This window comes from Rhagoletis zephyria, unplaced genomic scaffold, assembly GCF_001687245.7.
Source record: "Rhagoletis zephyria isolate East Lansing unplaced genomic scaffold, Rhagoletis_zephyria_1.1 Rzeph_scaffold_00220, whole genome shotgun sequence".
In the NCBI taxonomy this organism is placed as follows: Eukaryota; Metazoa; Arthropoda; class Insecta; order Diptera; family Tephritidae; genus Rhagoletis; species Rhagoletis zephyria.
In genome coordinates this window covers 251,807-269,980 of record NW_016157304.1, presented here as the reverse complement: position 1 = coordinate 269,980, position 18,174 = coordinate 251,807, and the positions used below count along the sequence as shown (strand labels likewise).

Genomic DNA, 18,174 nt, shown 5'->3' with positions numbered 1-18,174 from the left:
ATTGAAAATGGGCAAAATCGGACAATAACCACGCCTACCTCCCATATAACGGTAATTTTCAGAAATACGAAAACTGCGATATTTTAGTAACTACTGAAGATTATTCACTCAAAATCGATATTTACAATAATTTTTAGACGAAAAATAAGAATATTATAAATTTTTTGAAAATGGGCGTAGCCACGCCCACTTATGGATACATGTGTATATCTTGGTAACCGCTTCCAAACTTGGTACAGTTGTTAGTCTTGCTACAGCATACCAAATAGCCGAAAATTTTTAAAATCGGATAATAACTACGCCTACCTCCCATATAACGGTAATTTGGAGAAATACGAAATCTTCGATAAATCAATAAATATTAAAGCTTATTTACTCAAAATTGATGCATGCAACAATTCTTTACCAAGAAATACGTTTATGATAAAATTTTGGAAAATGGGCGTGGCACCGCCCACTTATGATCACATATATGTATCTCGGTAACCGTTCTACCAATTTGGTAGATTATTGTGCTTGCCACATAGAAGCAAAACGTTGAAAATTATTGGAATCAGATACAAATTACGACTACTTTTCATATAACGGCAAATTTCAGAAAAGCTTGGAACTTCAATATTTCGAAATTTAAGGACGCTAATTTACTCAAAATTGATACACACGGCGTACGAATGTCGCGTACGGCTGTATGGAAACACCCATATGTATTTGATGAAAGCAATGGGATTGTGACTTTCATCCAGTGGTTTTAATCGTCGAAACTGTTCTATTATATCCTTGGGCTGCATATTTAAACTAAAATGGTCACTCACTTGTTGATGATGTCCGAAATTCTTTGCTTCAATATACATATTTAATTCCTCCATTTGGTAGTTTTTCCGGTTTTGGTCAAATTCGTTTTGCCGACTTTTCATATACATGTATGTATATGTTCCTATAAGCAAAATTATTTCAGCTGCCTTTAAAGGCGAATCCAAAGCACAAAAACTTTCGAGGCCGACTGCGCCAATAACTTCTTTTTTTTAAATAGTTTCTTTTTACAATCCTTAGGAATCCCTTTAGGAGATTTTAAATAATTCTCCCTTTAGGAGATTTTAAATAATTTGATATTTTTAAGGATTTAATATTTTAATATATTGCTGTTATTTGTTTGAACGTTAACAATTAAATGAAATACTTGTTCATTTTTCTAACGTGAAAATCTTAGATATATATAAAGACAAATTTAATTATAAAAATAACTTTTTTAAAAAGGATACTTTTAACAAAGGTATATATAGTCACTCACAGCAGTATTCGTAATTTAGTTTTATCACAATATTCAAAGTGTTTCCATCATAAATCTTTTTCGTTAATTTTCATTTAAAATATAGCTCATTCCATAACAAAAACTATATAAATCATTATTGCAAACTTTGTACAAAATTCATAAAAATGAATCAAACTTAAAAAAATGTTCATCAAAATTTGAGACCCTTTCTTCCATATACATAAAAATAGATTTTGTTCATGCCTTATAAGGAAACAGATGCGCAACACCCTCGACAAAAAAAAATTCTAAAAAATCAGCGGTAATTTTGAGCTACTTGAAGCTTGCACTTTATTATGCTAAAATTGAACGGGCTTTAAAAGTGCATCCCGAAAAGTTTTCTAAAAATTCTGAATAAAAGGCCTCGAGCACCTCCCCCCTAGACTTTGAAGTTTACCTTATATGTAGGTATACAATCTTCGATTATTACCGCAGCGACCACAAAAATGCAGTTGCCAATATAGCAACTCAGTCGCCAGCTTGCAGTTGCCATCTGTATAACCATTTCAGCCAGTGGCCACCCAACTGAAGTTTGGTTGCCATATGCCTAAGTCGGCTCAGCTCGATGTTCTGGTCAAATACATAAGTACACATTTTCATGAGTCTATCTCTTCTTATTCTGGTACATACAAATATCGGTCCAAAGTTATAATACCATTTCATGCTCATGAAAGGTATAGTTTTCAGATTTCAAATCGGTGAAGTAGGTAACAAAATATAGATTTAAACATTTTCTTAACTTCTTCCCAGCGTATCTATTAAAATGTCATTTTCAAAAATTTCATGCATTGCTATGCCATGTCGTTCCATCTCAAACATACTGTTATAGCATGTCATTGCTTCTTAGCTCAGCTGTTGTTTGCTGTTGTGTTTCTGCAGAATATTTTCAATACTATTTAATCCTGCCTTGTATGAAAATGTATATAGCAGGGGTGGGCAATGCCGAGGCCGAAAAGAACCACATCTAAGTTCTAAAAAGAACAAGAAAAACAAAAATTTTATTTTTAAATAAAATTATTATTAGAAATGAAAAACTTTATATTGAGCTCGAGGCCATTTTAAATGAAAATTTTTATTGTGGAAAAGCAACAATAATTTGAAAAAATGGTAGAAGTGATAGCTATTTCGGAAATCACCACATTTCCTCATCAGACTTCTTTCAGTAGGATTCGAACCGACGATCCCACTGACTCAGCCAGTTGCCTATGCACCGTGCTAAGTCCGCCTTGTAAATTATCGTTTGCTTTTTTCCACTATTTTCATTTTTGTTATGCCAACACAATCAAGCGCAGCTATTCCGCTGCAATTCACTTGATCATGTGGTTGTTGGTATTGTTGGTTTTTGCTAATAATTCTATTTTTAGAATGTTTAACTTTTAGGTGTGCTCGTCCTTAAGTTATTTGTTTTTGTTATTTTTTTGGCCTTATAACAATTATATTCAACAATTTATATTGAGCTCGAGGCCGTTTTTTATATGAAAATTTATTGTGGAAAAGCAACAATAATTTGAAAAAATGGTAGAAGTGATAGCTATTTCGGAAATCACCACATTTCCTCATCAGACTTCTTTCAGTAGGATTCGAACCGACGATCCCACTGACTCAGCCAGTTGCCTATGCACCGTGCTAAGTACGCCTTGTAAATTATCGTTTGCTTTTTTCCACTATTTTCATTTTTGTTATGCCAACACAATCAAGCGCAGCTATTCCGCTGCAATTCACTTGATCATGTGGTTGTTGGTATTGTTGGTTTTTGCTAATAATTCTATTTTTAGAATGTTTAACTTTTAGGTGTGCTCGTCCTTAAGTTATTTGTTTTTGTTATTTTTTTGGCCTTTATAACAATTATATTCAACAATTTATATTGAGCTCGAGGCCTTTGTTGCTTTTCCACAATAAAAATTTTAATTCAAAACGGCCTCGAGCTCAATATAAATTGTTGAATAGAAATGAAAAACATTAATTTAATTAATGTCCGTAAGATAGATATAAAAGAAAATTCAAAAGATCCCTTAAGCGAGATTTTCAAAATCTGGTTTTAAGTCAGTTGAAGCCGTTCGTAACAATTCTGTTAAATGTTGGATAGTCAATAGGTACGTTCGTTTAAAATCTCCAGTAAAAAATGTCCAACAGCGAAAATCCGGCGAAATGTCATCTGTTATCTCACAAGAGAAAAATATCCAAAATAGTACGCGAACATAGAATTTGCAGAAACTTGCAAGTTAGATGAGCAGTTGATAGAAATTTTGTTTACATTAACAGGTCTCACTTATTTCATACACTTTTTATTGTGCTTGTGACTAATATTGTTAGGTGGGGTTATATCTTCTTCTTCTTCTTATTTGGCGCTGTAACCGCCTAAGCGATTTTGGCCGACAACAGCAAAGCACGCCAGTCGTTTCTCTTATGTGCCAACTGACGCCAAGTGAAGCCGAGTCCTTCTCCACCCGATCTTTCCATCGCAGTGGGGGTCTCCCTCTTCCTCTGCTACCACCAGCGGGTTCCGAGTTGAATACTTTCAGAGCTGGAGCGTCGGTGTCCATTCGAACGACATGGCCAAGCCAGCGGAGCCGCTGTATTTTAATTCGCTGCATTATGTGGGATTATATACCTTCGGTTAAATAATTTTATAATTCATATGAACAGAAGGTAGAATTGGATTTGTATGGAAATCGATTGCGTAATAATATATAAGATGTCATGTTGCTTCTCTAATTGATATTCGGGCTGAACTTGTACCAATCAGGACTGTAAATAGTTTTTTTTTTTAATATTTTGCTCAAAGTGGCCCCTAGAGGGTTAAAAACTAAATTCGGCACATATACACCAACTCATCTTTCATTTGATATGAGATTCATTTAAATCAATGGGGATTAAGTACCACAAAAGGCATGTTTGCGTATTAATATATAAGATATATGAGAACATATTGCATGGAACTGAATTTTCCATAACTCGACCTTGGAGCCAGATATCGGGCTCATTTTTGGCAGGTGTATTTATCCTTATGTAGCGAACGTATGTTTGAAGCAAATCGGACTAATAACGCGATAGTATAGCTCGACCCTTGCGCCACCTATCGGAAAAGTTAAAAGTTTGTGCACTCCTCCTCCGAAACACCTTTCCAACAAAGCAACAATCGTTCGAATCGGTTAAGAAACATAGGAGAAAATTGTTCCCAATTAATTCATGCTTGCCTATTTATATATAGATTTGTTGTTATATACCTGTGTTCATTTGGAATAGTAGCTTATGGCGAAAGGCTGGCTTTAGTATAACGCGGCATTCGCAGCAAACGATTGCGAATGACTCACTGGCGCCGTGCCGTTGAAGAACTTTTGGCAAATAAACGTACGAGAAATAGTTCCGAACTAGCAAGTCAATATTCTATAATTATACTAAAGCCAGCTTCTGAGCATAAGCTACTATTCCATACAAACACAGATATGTATACATATTTGTTTTTCGGTTAATAATTCCAACGCAGGATGAAAGACCTAGACGCGTGTAGTAAAACCTCAAAATCGTTTTGCATTCTTTGGTCAAATTTCTTTGCTATGACCGTTTTAAATTTGTAATATTTTGCCTAACAGCCGCACTCAGAGTCGTTTAATGATTACTTAAAGTGTCCCTCAGTAATGATTTGAAAAAATTACCTCTCAGAGTCAGTTTATGATTCATTAACAGCATTTAATGTACATTAAAGTTAAGTAAACAAAGAACTTATTACTAAACGATAAATCGATGGCTGAGTGGAAGATCGACCTATCTCGGCAGCCAGTTCAAAAACGCCCTATCTCAGAAAACTTTTCAAGAACGCCCTACTTCAGAATTTGATTGAAAAACGCCCTATTTCGGAATTTTATTGAAAAACACTCTATCTAAGAATTTGGCTGAATAACGCCCTATATCAGAATTCGGTTCAAAAACGCCCTATCTCAGAAAACTTTTCAAGAACGCCCTACTTCAGAATTTGATTGAAAAACGCCCTATTTCGGAATTTTATTGAAAAACACTCTATCTAAGAATTTGGCTGAATAACGCCCTATATCAGAATTCGGTTCAAAAACGCCCTATCTCAGAAAACTTTTCAAGAACGCCCTACTTCAGAATTTGATTGAAAAACGCCCTATTTCGGAATTTTATTGAAAAACACTCTATCTAAGAATTTGGCTGAATAACGCCCTATATCAGAATTCGGTTCAAAAACGCCCTATCTCAAACGAAAATACATTGAAAATAAGCTGAAATAGGGCGATTTTGAATCGGCAGCTGAGATAGGGCATTCTTCAACTAAATTCCGAGATAGGTCGATCTTCCGCTCAGCCATCGAAATATAATAACTCTATTAGCACATCTTTCAATTACTCATTACTCATCATTACAGAAAAGAGCTTTCAAGATAGTTGTCTCTCGAAAGACTGAGGTGAGTTGAAACACAGATGCCAGAATTGGCCTGTTATTGGTCTTGTTTGTCTTTCAGCAAACAGTTTCTAAAAATTTAATTTAATTTAAAAAAATGTTTTTTAAAGCAACAAAATCTATAAATCAAAAGAAAATTAGATCAAAAAAGCAAAAAAAAAATCAATAAGGACAGTTTATAAAAATTGAACAAGAAAAAAAATAAAAAAAAGGAAAAAATGTTCCTGCCCTAGCACTCGAATGGCACGCAGTGCTCTGCTCACTCAGCCATTGCATCTGTTGAGCCAGTGCGCGCAAAATGATATAAATACTTATTTTTATATTTTATTTCAAACTGAACGAAAAAAAGTGAGTGATGCCACAAAAATAAAGGGCCGCAACTGGGGCCATACTTAAATTTTGTATTGCAAAATTTTTGACTCTGAGAGGAAACATTAATTAACAGATTTAACGATCATTATTTAAGTGCCCGTTTGAGCTAATTTAAGAAACGTTTCTGAGTGCGGCTGTAAATCAATATTTTACATAAAAAAAAATTAGGCTTAAGATTTTACGACGGTTAACACGTCTTGTGAATCTCGTAAATATCTAATAAGGAAGTTTAGTTCTATCATTTTTAATTACAAACTTTAAGGACAAGGGTTTAAGAGGAGAGAGGGTTTGTTATGGACTCCTCGTTTTGAAGTATTTATTTGGTATTATTTTAGTATAAACTTAAATTTACAAAAAAATATTCTTGTTTACAAACATATTGATGCATGTGGGTATGCATATCTATGGATGTGTATAACTGAAATAATATTTTTCTAAACAAGGCATGTGATTGTCACACCTCAGGGGTCCTAACGTTGATAACAAATTAATATATGGAATCAAACTAACAAGTCACGGACACGCTGATTGAGCTAAAAAATATGTTTCTCTCCAAAGTTGATTATCTCTTATTTTTACACAATATTTACATGGTAGAAGCATACGTAATTCAATGAATAAGGAAAAACAAAATTAATCAATACTTCCCCGTAGCGAATGTCATGCATTAATCACTTCAGTGTCTTGTACGGCCACGTTAAGTCTTCAATGACTCTGTGCTCCGTTTATATGGACGTCGTTCATGACTTTCATACAAATGGTAATATATGTAGTCGTTGATGACCTCTGCATGTCTTTGTCATGCAGTGATCGTTGATGGAATTTCAGCAACAAAGTGGTGCAATGAACTTTTTATAAGTGACCGCTGCAAGACAATGTATATTCTAATTCTTTGATAGCAGTACACAGTGCATGACATTGTCACCAGCGTCATTGTCAGCTATATGTCGACGCAAGTGCATCGGTGTCACTAAATCCTCATTAGTGACGATATCACCAGTGACCATTTTCGCTACTGGGTTTGTATGCATATAAATATGTATGTAAATAATATGGGTGCCCATCGAAAATGTTTTTTTTTTTGGAAATTTCAAGATCCTACCCCCTAATTTTATTCGTTTTGATGAGAAACAGTATTGCCTATTTTTATACATTTTTTAAAGATCATTTAGAGGTCGCAACCTGTCGATTTAGGTCAGAAAATAGAATTTTGTAGATTTATGAGTTTTTGAATGACTATTTTAGATTCGATTTCAAAAACCGAATATGATCTGAGAAGAGGATATATAGGCCTTTAAAATGATATAAAATAATCTATTGTCGGACTAGGCTTGTTGAGTAAATTACAAAAAAAATACCTATATTTTTCTTAATTTTTTAAATTTTTACCATCGGTAATTTCTACAATTTCAAAATATGGAGTACTATCTAAAATTAAATCTATTTTCAAATAAACTGATACCTCATTTATTGCAATCGAAAAAAATTGTCGAATATAGGCCTTGAATTTATACATATCGTCCATATAGCAATCGCATTTCTGGCTAGTATATTTCAGGGCGAATGGATAAGGATTGAGCCAAGAGTTTGTGTGAGCAAATCCAATTTTTGGCAGCCAATGTCAGTTACGCGGTTTTGCAGAATGACGATTCGCGGTTTTGTACTTAAAAAACGATAATATGTAGTGCGTATGTGCCGTAATTTCAGATTTTTTGCGCAGTGTGGCTAAGGAATTCATCAATATTTATTAAAAATTGATAAATTCAATCGCTCTTTGGCAAAAACGTGTTTTTTCAAGAAAGTTTGGGAAAAATGGGGGTGACACCGCCCACTTATATCATATATATGTCTCTCAAAAACTACTCGACCGATATCAACCAAATTTGGTGAACACATTGCGCTTTGGCTTCTTAAGCGCCGTGTTGAAAATTTTTGAAACCGGACAAAAACCACGGGCTCCACCATCGTAACGGTAATTTCCAAAAATTCAAAGCTTTCAAAAATATTCAAGACGGTACTTAAGGAGGCTAAGAACAATGTATTTACTAAATTTGGTCGAGATCGGTCAAGTCGCTTTTGAGATACGCATATATAATATAAGTGGGCGGTGCCATCGCCCTTTTTTCCAAAATTTCTTGAAAAACCACTTTTTTGCTAAAGAGCGATTGTAGATATCAATTTTGAATAAATATTGATGAACTCGTTAGCCACGCTGCTCAAAAAATCTTAAATTCCGGTACATAGACCTATAAAAGTTCGAGGCCGTATTTAAGAAAGTCGCCTAAATTCGACAATTTTTGTGCAATTGCAATAAATGAGGTATCAGTTCATTTGAAAAAAAGATTTAATTTTAGAAAGTACTCCATATTTTGAAATTGTATAAATTATCGATGGTCAAAATTTAAAAGATTAAGAGATATATGGGTATTTTTTAAATTTACCCGATTAAAAATCCAAACAAGCCTAGTCCAACAATAGATTATTATATACCACTTTAAAGGCCTATATTATCCTCTTCTCAGATTATATTTTAAAAGGAATCAAAAATAGTCATTCAAAAACGCATAAATCTACAAAATCCTATTATCTGACATAAATCGCCAGGACCTCTAAATGACCTTTAAAAAAAGGCGCGAGTACCAGCTACTCATGAAATTTGATGTGTAAACATATACATACGTACGGCAAAGCATAAAAGTACGTTTACATATAAACATAATCTCAATCAAAATCGTTAGCTGTCAAATTGGTTGTGCTTGTTATTCTCACAACTCGAGGAAAAGTTAAGTTTCTTCTCTGTGCCACCGTGCTCACTTTTTTCTGCTACACATATTACTTATGCTATTTAAATATATTTTAACTTAATATTTTATTAAAAATACCTGTACAAACCTCTTTTCCTTGCTAAAGTCAATTTTTGTTTACTTTTACATCTGACATTCCTCCTCTTCTTCGCAATTATAATCGATAAAACTAGGTTGGAAACTAAAAAGTTATCGGCTTAATCTGAGATTATTTTATAATTATAATTTTGTATGGCTAATCTCTTTTTCTAATTACAGATTAGGGAGGTTAGCTCCAAAATGAGGATAATCTACTTATATTCAGTTACATATATACATATGTAGGTTAGGTTAGAAATTTAACATCAATTTCACTTAATTTTATTCATTTTGCTGATTAAAATTTTTTTTATTCATTTTCATTTTTAATTATTTTAATACATGAAATAATCGGTATGATTAACAAAATATGATACTTATAAAATAACTTGAAAAGACCGCATCAAATACTGCTTTTCAGCTTGTAGTTCGAGCATTTCTATTTTTATATACAGTGCTATCTGGGTCGAGTGAACTAATTAATGCAAGACCAGTTCATAGAAAACAGACTGTTCACTATATCCAGATTGAGTTTATTGTTCTTTAAAATCAATTTTATTGCGCAGTGCGTCTTTTAAAGTTAAATTTTTAAGAACTCTGAAGTGTCGTCTTCTCCCACAGCTAATGCCAACACATATTTTCTGTTGTTGTTGTATCGTTGTCGTCAAGCTCTATAGCGGTAGACCCAGGAAGCGTGAAGCCTCGATGCGGTCTGTCCATAAGGCCAGAGACCTTAGCAGGGTGGGGTTCAGTGGGCATGTGAAGAGATGCTGCGAGCATGGAGCGTCTCTCCGAATGTCGGGAATTCATTTGGCACATCTGCATTTATTCTGTTCAGGTAGAGTTCAACCTGCTGCAGTAGCCCGATCGAGGTTGGGCTATGTGGTCCGAGTCTCCCAAGGCAGACGGAGCTCTGTCTCGTCCACGTCAGGTGGTTGCGTGCCCAGAACGGCATTCGAAGGTCGAGAGTCTATATAACTCGGGACTGTCGCCCTTCTGACATGCCGTGGCGAGGGTTCTTCCGCAATCAGATGTCTGTTTGGGTGCTAACACGATGACACCCTACTAGGAATTGCTTGCAGAGCATTGTGTTATGCTCCTTAATCGGGAGCATATGTGCCTCGTCGCACAGGTGATGTTGCGGCAACACCAGAAGGAACCCTGTCGCTGGCTGAGTGCCGTGTTTTGGCAGGTCTGCAGCTTCATCCACTGCGTCCTACTAGTCCCCGGTAATAACACAGGCGCTGCATAGTTCAGAACCGGCCGGCCAATTGCCTTGTACGTTGCCAACAACGTTTCTTTGTCTTTGCCCCAGGTGCTGCCGGCTAGCAACTTGATGAGTTTGTTGGGGCTTTGTACGTTATTGACAATTGCGGTTGTATGCGCCGAGAAGGAGAGCAGACCTTCGAAGGTTACTCTGAGGACCTTCGGGTTATTCAACGTTGGAATTGGTTCGTCATCGACGAGGATACCCAGTTGCAGTCTGACCTCCTTTGTCCAAGTGCTGAAAAGCGTTGCTGAGGATTTTGTAGGGGAGAGGGTTAGGCTCCGTGCAGTGACGAAGCGAGAAAGCTCGGCGTTACTTGAATAGTTCTTTCACAGGGCGGGGTTTCGGTTAAGGCCACGAGTTATCTGGGTGTTTATGGCGTCAAGTGCTGTTGTTGTGCTGTGCACTTTACGAAACCCATGTTGATGCTTCGCTGGGGTTCAGTAATTTGTGTAGTGCGGGAGTAGAAGGGTCTCTAGTGTCTTCGCAACCGGGGAAAGGAAAGCTATCGGGCGATAGGACTTTCCTTTGTTGGACGGTTTCCCCGGTTTAAGCAGTGGAACCACCTTCCCCATTTTCCAGATGTCTGGTACGATGAGAGTGGCCATAGACAGGTTGAGGACCTTAGTTAGATAGTCCACTCCCGCAGGATCCAAATTTTTGAGCATCAGCATGCAAATTCCGTCGGGTTCAATCGCTTTGGAGACTTTCGCCTTCCCTATGGCTATCCTTTCCTCATCGCTGCTGAAAAAAAGAGGCGCACTTGGTGTTGGCAGTTTGTGCAGCCTTCTGGTTCGGAGGATGCAGTACGAACTGTTGGATAAAATAGCTCGCGCATCGCTCCGGGTCGGACGAAGCGTGGTCGCCAAGAGATATTTCAACTCTGTCGTCATGCTTCGTCGGATTGGACAATGACCTCACGGTTGACCAAAGCTTGCTCACACCAGAGGCGAAGTTACAGGTCTTCAGATGGTCTTCGCACTTTACTAGTCCGAATCTCCGAGTTGAGAACCCCTTATACGGGGATCGGCCTGGCGAAAGAGATTATCCTTTTTGTTATTAAGTTTTTCGTTACAGTTTTGAATTTGGAAGGAATTGGTTTTAAATTTTGTTCACTCTACAAAGATTCAGAATTGTTCACTCTATAGAGTACTCAATGGAAAAATTTTCATGTTCACTCTTTCGAGGTGTTCGTAGCATCGGGTGTTCTTAGCATCGGGTGTTCACTCCAGCCAGATACCACTGTATTCCTAAATTTGGATTTTCTTTTAGGAATATTATCTGTGGTTCGGCTTTATCTGCCGCTTGGTTTATATTAAAGTCATGAATACATATAACATACCATCTATTGTTTGCAAAATGGGACGCTAAATTCATTTCTTCGGCATTTCCTCTTACTCAATGAACTTACAGGTTTTTACACGAACTTGCAAGAAGTTACAGAAAAAATGATCCCATACTCAAAATTTTGGAGTCCAAAATCCTGTAAATGTGACCGATTTTTGGAGAGTGATATAAAGAATAAAGTTGCAAGATTTTACCCGATGCTTTTTTGTTCCGTAGTTTTTGCTATTACTCACTTTTTGCTCTCACTTCAGAGAGTAATTTTGCTGTTTGACATTTTTGCAGGATTTTACACGAAAAGTATTGTAAATGTATGTTCATAAGTTATCTAAGGACCCAGTTAAAATGATTTCAGTATTTTTAAAATTTTCGCCTTACTTTTTTATGAATAGACTACTAAGCCTATGCCTTAAACCATGTTACGAATATCAAAACCACTTGCGACAAATGAGTTCATACATATGTATGTACATGCAAACTTAAGTATGTGTGCACATAGGCACCCTGAAATTGTGCATATGGAAACTGTGCATACGAAATAATGCATATGAAAGAAACCGAAATATTGCATACGAAAAAACCGAAATAATGCATATATGTATGCACAATTTCAGTTGAAAAAAGAAATAATGCATATATGTACAATTTCGGTTGAAATTCTATGTAGGCGGCCTTCGGCCGCGCTTAGGCATTACATTTCTTACTACTTAAGTAGAATTCCAAGTAGAGAATTTCGTTTACTTGGGAACCAGCATTAACACCGATAATAATGTCAGCATTGAAATCCTACGCAGAATCACTCTTGCCAACAAGTGCTACTTTGGACTGAGTAGGCAATTCAGGAGTAAAGTCCTCTCTCGACGTACGAAAACCACGCTCTATAAGTCACTCATCATGCCCGTGCTGGTATATGGCGCAGAAGCATGGACAATGACAACATCCGATGAGGCGGCTCTTGGGGTGTTTGAGAGAAAGATTTTGCGGAAGATTTACGGTCCTTTACGCGTTGGCGACGGCGAGTACCGCAGACGATGGAACGATGAGCTGTATGAGCTTTACAACGACATAGACATAGTGCAGCGAATTAAAATACAGCGGCTCCGCTGGCTTGGCCGTGTCGTTCGAATGGACACCGACGCTCCAGCTTTGAAAGTATTCAACTCTGAACCCGCTGGTGGTAGCAGAGGAAGAGGGTGGCCCCCACTGCGATGGAAAGATCAGGTGGAGAAGGACTTGGCTTCACTTGGCGTTTCCAATTGGCGTCAGTTGGCACAGAGGAGAAACGACTGGCGTGCTTTGCTGAACTCGGCCAAAATCGCTTAGGCGGTTACAGCGCCAAAAAAGAAGAAGAAGAAGTAGAATTCCCCCTTCTGTCTTGCGGTCTTCGACCGCGTTTAGGATTTATATCCCTTACTAAGTGGAATTCTCCTTTTTGTTGCCGGAAAAGGCCGCCGGAATTATTTTTGCGCAGAACTTCTTTCTGCGTAGGCGGCCTTCGAACGCGCTTACGGATTATAACCCTTACTAAGTAGAACTCTCCTTTCTGTGTTGCCGGAAAAGAAGGGCGGAAGTATTTTTGCGCAGAATTTATGTCTGCGTAGGCGGCCTTCGGTCCCGCTTAAGGATTAAAACCCTTACTAAGTAGAATTCTCCTTTCTGTGCTGCCGCAAAAGGGGGGAGGAAGAATTTTTGAGTAGAACTTCTATCTGCGTAGGCGGCTTTCGACCGCGCTTAAGGATTATAACCCTTACTAAGTAGAAGTAAATAATTCATATTAGAAAAAAACGAAATTATTCATATGCACACTTTCGTTAGAAAACTGAAATAATGCATATAACAAAAACCAAAATAATGCATGCATGTATAATTTCGGTTCAAAACCGAAATAATGCATATGTGAAAGACAAAGTAAGGCATACATACAGAGTTTCGGTTGAAACCGAGATAATGCATATAACAAAACCCCAAATAATGCATGCATGCATAATTTCGGTTCAAATTCGAAATAATGCATATGTGAAAGACTAAGTAATGCATACATGCACAGTCTCGGTTGAAAACCGAAATTATGCATATGAGAAAATACCGAATTTATGCATACGCATACTTTCGTTTTAAAAGCGAAATAATGCATATGAAAAAAACGAAGTAATGCATGCATGCACAGTTTCGGTTGAAAACCTAAATAATGCATATGGTAAAGACCGAAATAAAGCATACATGCACAGTTTCGGTTGAAACCGAAATAATGTCTAAATGCACAGTTTCCATATGCGCAATTCGGTGCCCCGTGCACATAGGCACACAGCAGTATGCTTGCGCGGAGTTTGCATAATCGGAAATAATAATAATTTTTACCGCATTTTCTCTTACTCTGCATATGTCTAAATATATGCAATCATTTGCAATAGCAAGTAAACACAGGGTGCGTCTAATGAAATTAAAAATTTTCTGCTGAAATAGACATGCATGCCCTTGGAAATTTTCTGCTGGGCTATGCGTTACAGCCGGTGTTGCCAAACATGGGCCTTTCCTACCAAAACTGGAAAGTTTTTTTCCATTTGGTAGGTTGGTAGGCTTGATTGGATTTTAGTAGGTTTCGGGACAATGAGTAATAGGTATTTGTGAAAAATAGAAAATATGTACGTATCTCCAAATATTTTAGCAACCTTTTTTACACAAATATTTCATCGGTGCGTTCGTATAATGGCGGCCACAAATATGTAAATATACCTGATTCATAAGTACAAACGTTTACCTTATTATTGCCAATATGCAACACGGACATCCATATATCGTGACCTAAGGGTGAAAAGGTGCCAAGTCCATTTTTAGAAATTTTTCACGAGAGACGAAAAATCGATGTAGTTTCGTATTACCTGTCATTCTGCATCAAAAATTAAACTTTGAAAAAAAAAACGTACTTGGAATCTTTTCACCTTTAGGTAGCGATATAATTTATGGCGTACTTGGACAAAGATTCCACAAAAGTCTGCCAATGGGCTCGTACTCAAGCATATTTCAGACGGAAGTCTTCCCAATCGAAGTCTGTGTTCGCGAATGTCAATGTAGAAGGCAAATGAGGCCAGAATAAATATTCTGTTGGACATACAGGCAGCGTTAAAGGCCTTAGAGTCCTTTAAAACTGCATCAAGGCTTGTAAACTCTTGAACCACCTGCGAGCCCACAATAGCGTCACGCATGAATGGTTTGAAAGCAACGAAAGGGCTGACTGTCTCGCAAAGCGTGAAGCCCAAATGCAGAAATACTTAGGAGCTAGCTGGGAATAATCTCAAATTGCTTCCTACTGGCGAAGTCAAAGGGAATAAGACAATGAAAGATATGCATAACTCTTTCCAGCAGGAACTACGAAAGACACCTTGAACTTAGAACTCTTACTGGCAACCTGACAGCACACTGCAAGTTAACGTACGGTTTTAATTAAATGGGTCTTTCTGTAGGACTGTCGGCTGGTGAAAGAAACCCCAGAGTATATTCTATGTGCCTGTCGACGAAGCATGAATCGTAGTTGATACACCTTGGAGAACGATTGCCTTCTCCATCTAAAATTTGGAACATGGCCTCATCCAAAGTTCTGAGCTTTTTAAACAGCCTAAGGTTGGAGTGATTACAATTTTGATTTAGCATAACATATCTTCTTAGGTCGCAGCGCGGGTATTTTCGACGTAATAGTAATATTATCGTCACTTGACACGAATAAAGGCTCGGAGAGTTTTGGTGAGTTCTGGAGAATACTGTTGCACTCGAAAATATAGTTGACCGCGGACATAAGTTTATGGGTCTTTCTTCGCTGTCAAAGAGGTTAACGCGGCTTTATTTGCCGTCACCTATGTTAAGGGTCTTTCTTCTCCGAAATTTTTTTACGCCTCTTTTTTCGCTATCAACTTTTGAGCTCGCGTCTTTATTCGTATCTTGTGACGATATGTATGTATGTGTAAAGAGACATATGTACATATGGACAAGTCTGTACAGTAAAATGAATCTNTGCCAATGGGCTCGTACTCAAGCATATTTCAGACGGAAGTCTTCCCAATCGAAGTCTGTGTTCGCGAATGTCAATGTAGAAGGCAAATGAGGCCAGAATAAATATTCTGTTGGACATACAGGCAGCGTTAAAGGCCTTAGAGTCCTTTAAAACTGCATCAAGGCTTGTAAACTCTTGAACCACCTGCGAGCCCACAATAGCGTCACGCATGAATGGTTTGAAAGCAACGAAAGGGCTGACTGTCTCGCAAAGCGTGAAGCCCAAATGCAGAAATACTTAGGAGCTAGCTGGGAATAATCTCAAATTGCTTCCTACTGGCGAAGTCAAAGGGAATAAGACAATGAAAGATATGCATAACTCTTTCCAGCAGGAACTACGAAAGACACCTTGAACTTAGAACTCTTACTGGCAACCTGACAGCACACTGCAAGTTAACGTACGGTTTTAATTAAATGGGTCTTTCTGTAGGACTGTCGGCTGGTGAAAGAAACCCCAGAGTATATTCTATGTGCCTGTCGACGAAGCATGAATCGTAGTTGATACACCTTGGAGAACGATTGCCTTCTCCATCTAAAATTTGGAACATGGCCTCATCCAAAGTTCTGAGCTTTTTAAACAGCCTAAGGTTGGAGTGATTACAATTTTGATTTAGCATAACATATCTTCTTAGGTCGCAGCGCGGGTATTTTCGACGTAATAGTAATATTATCGTCACTTGACACGAATAAAGGCTCGGAGAGTTTTGGTGAGTTCTGGAGAATACTGTTGCACTCGAAAATATAGTTGACCGCGGACATAAGTTTATGGGTCTTTCTTCGCTGTCAAAGAGGTTAACGCGGCTTTATTTGCCGTCACCTATGTTAAGGGTCTTTCTTCTCCGAAATTTTTTTACGCCTCTTTTTTCGCTATCAACTTTTGAGCTCGCGTCTTTATTCGTATCTTGTGACGATATGTATGTATGTGTAAAGAGACATATGTACATATGGACAAGTCTGTACAGTAAAATGAATCTTTATACGCAGTTAATTTGTTTTTATTAATCTAGTTGTGTTTTAGTTTTACTAGTTTATGTTAACTATGTTTTTAAAAAATTTGACATTGAAAACAAAAATTAAAACTCAAAAAAATGTTTGGTACGTTTTGGTTGGTTATGGTAGGAAAAAAAATTTGTCTGTGGCTGGTTACAGCTTCGCAAATTTTACCCCTACCGAAACCAAAGATGTATACACATCAAAAATCTATAAACATAGGCCATACTATTTCTCATAACATCGAATAAAATGAGGGGGTGGGGTCTTGAAATCTCCAAGAAAAGCATTCGATGGGCACCCTAATATACATGTGTACATACATATATGTAGTATGTACTCATGTGCATGTAAAAACATGTAGTTATAAATGTAAAGAAATACATATGCTAGCATGTATGTTAAATGATTGACACAATTACTTTTAAAAAATTAACATTAAGCTTATACATACATATGTATAATCGTACCTTGCCATCACTTATTGTTTTAAAATACTATTGTCGTTTATTTGCACAACCATATACATTTATAAATACATTTACATACATACATCCTATACATAAGCTGATATTTGTAACAATCGTTTAATGAATGTAATTTTTCTGTATTTCAGTTCCAAAGTTTGCGCGGATCACTAGAATCTATCGCACGTACCAGTTTATGTGAAAAGTATTCAAATGTTATCAGCCCGAGAACAGTTTTTTACGTCTTCCAGTATGCCTACATCGGCGTTGGGACTGGGCTTTGATGTCGTTGATGAACGGCGATGTGCCATCCCTGTCTATAACTCAACTACAGTGCCATTGGCCAGTATGAATGGTTGGCGGAGTGGTGGAAGTGTTTTTTCTTCTGCACCTTCCACCGATGCTACGTCTCAAACGGTCGAGACCCACCTGGAGCAACAGCAGCCAAAATCGCAGATGGGAAAAGGCATTAATAGTAATTGTTGTAATGGTAAAGCGGAGAAAAGTAGTGATGAACCCATTTCGAACTTACCTTCACGCCAGCCTGTCGACATTGAGTTCAAAGATCTCTCACTCACCGTACAAATGGGCTTTGGAAAAGGTAAATAAATACTCGAACTATGCTAATTTAACGGTCTAAAAAACTTGTACATTTTTAGTGTAGACTAGGAAAAAATTCAATAGTAAACGAAACTCTATGGATGTACATATGCATCTGGGTCCTTCGCATTAATTTTAAATATTCGCATTCGCAGTAATCAATGCGGAGCTTTTGCGAATGCGAATGTTGTGCAAGTGCACTGATAAAACGTATATCTGGCAAACAATATGACAAACTGTAGCCAATATGTTTTGCCTGTGGCGATGCGACGTTACGTCGAGTTACCCGGACGCCGCCTATATTTGTGTAATAAGACTGGTTAAAAGTAAGAAATATCAAATTTGATACAAGTGTTTTTAAACATACATATTATTTTTCAGTCCTACATGTTCCCACTTCTAGTTGTTCTTTGGCGTACGCCAAGGAGAACAAGTTCTTTTAATATAAAAAAAAAAAAAAAAAAAAAAAAAAAAAAC

The 18,174-nt window shown here is 37.2% G+C and overlaps 1 protein-coding gene across 1 annotated transcript in view; it reads left to right on the top strand.

The window, feature by feature from the left end:
- LOC108358178 (ATP-binding cassette sub-family G member 1) overlaps positions 1-18,174 on the top strand; it is a 242,942-nt gene that overhangs the window by 70,415 nt on the left and 154,353 nt on the right. The window contains exon 2 of the mRNA XM_017609352.1: positions 17,247-17,698. Within this exon, the coding sequence (XP_017464841.1) occupies positions 17,311-17,698 (388 nt within the window). The 5' untranslated portion in view covers positions 17,247-17,310. The remainder of the gene's footprint in view (positions 1-17,246; positions 17,699-18,174) is intronic.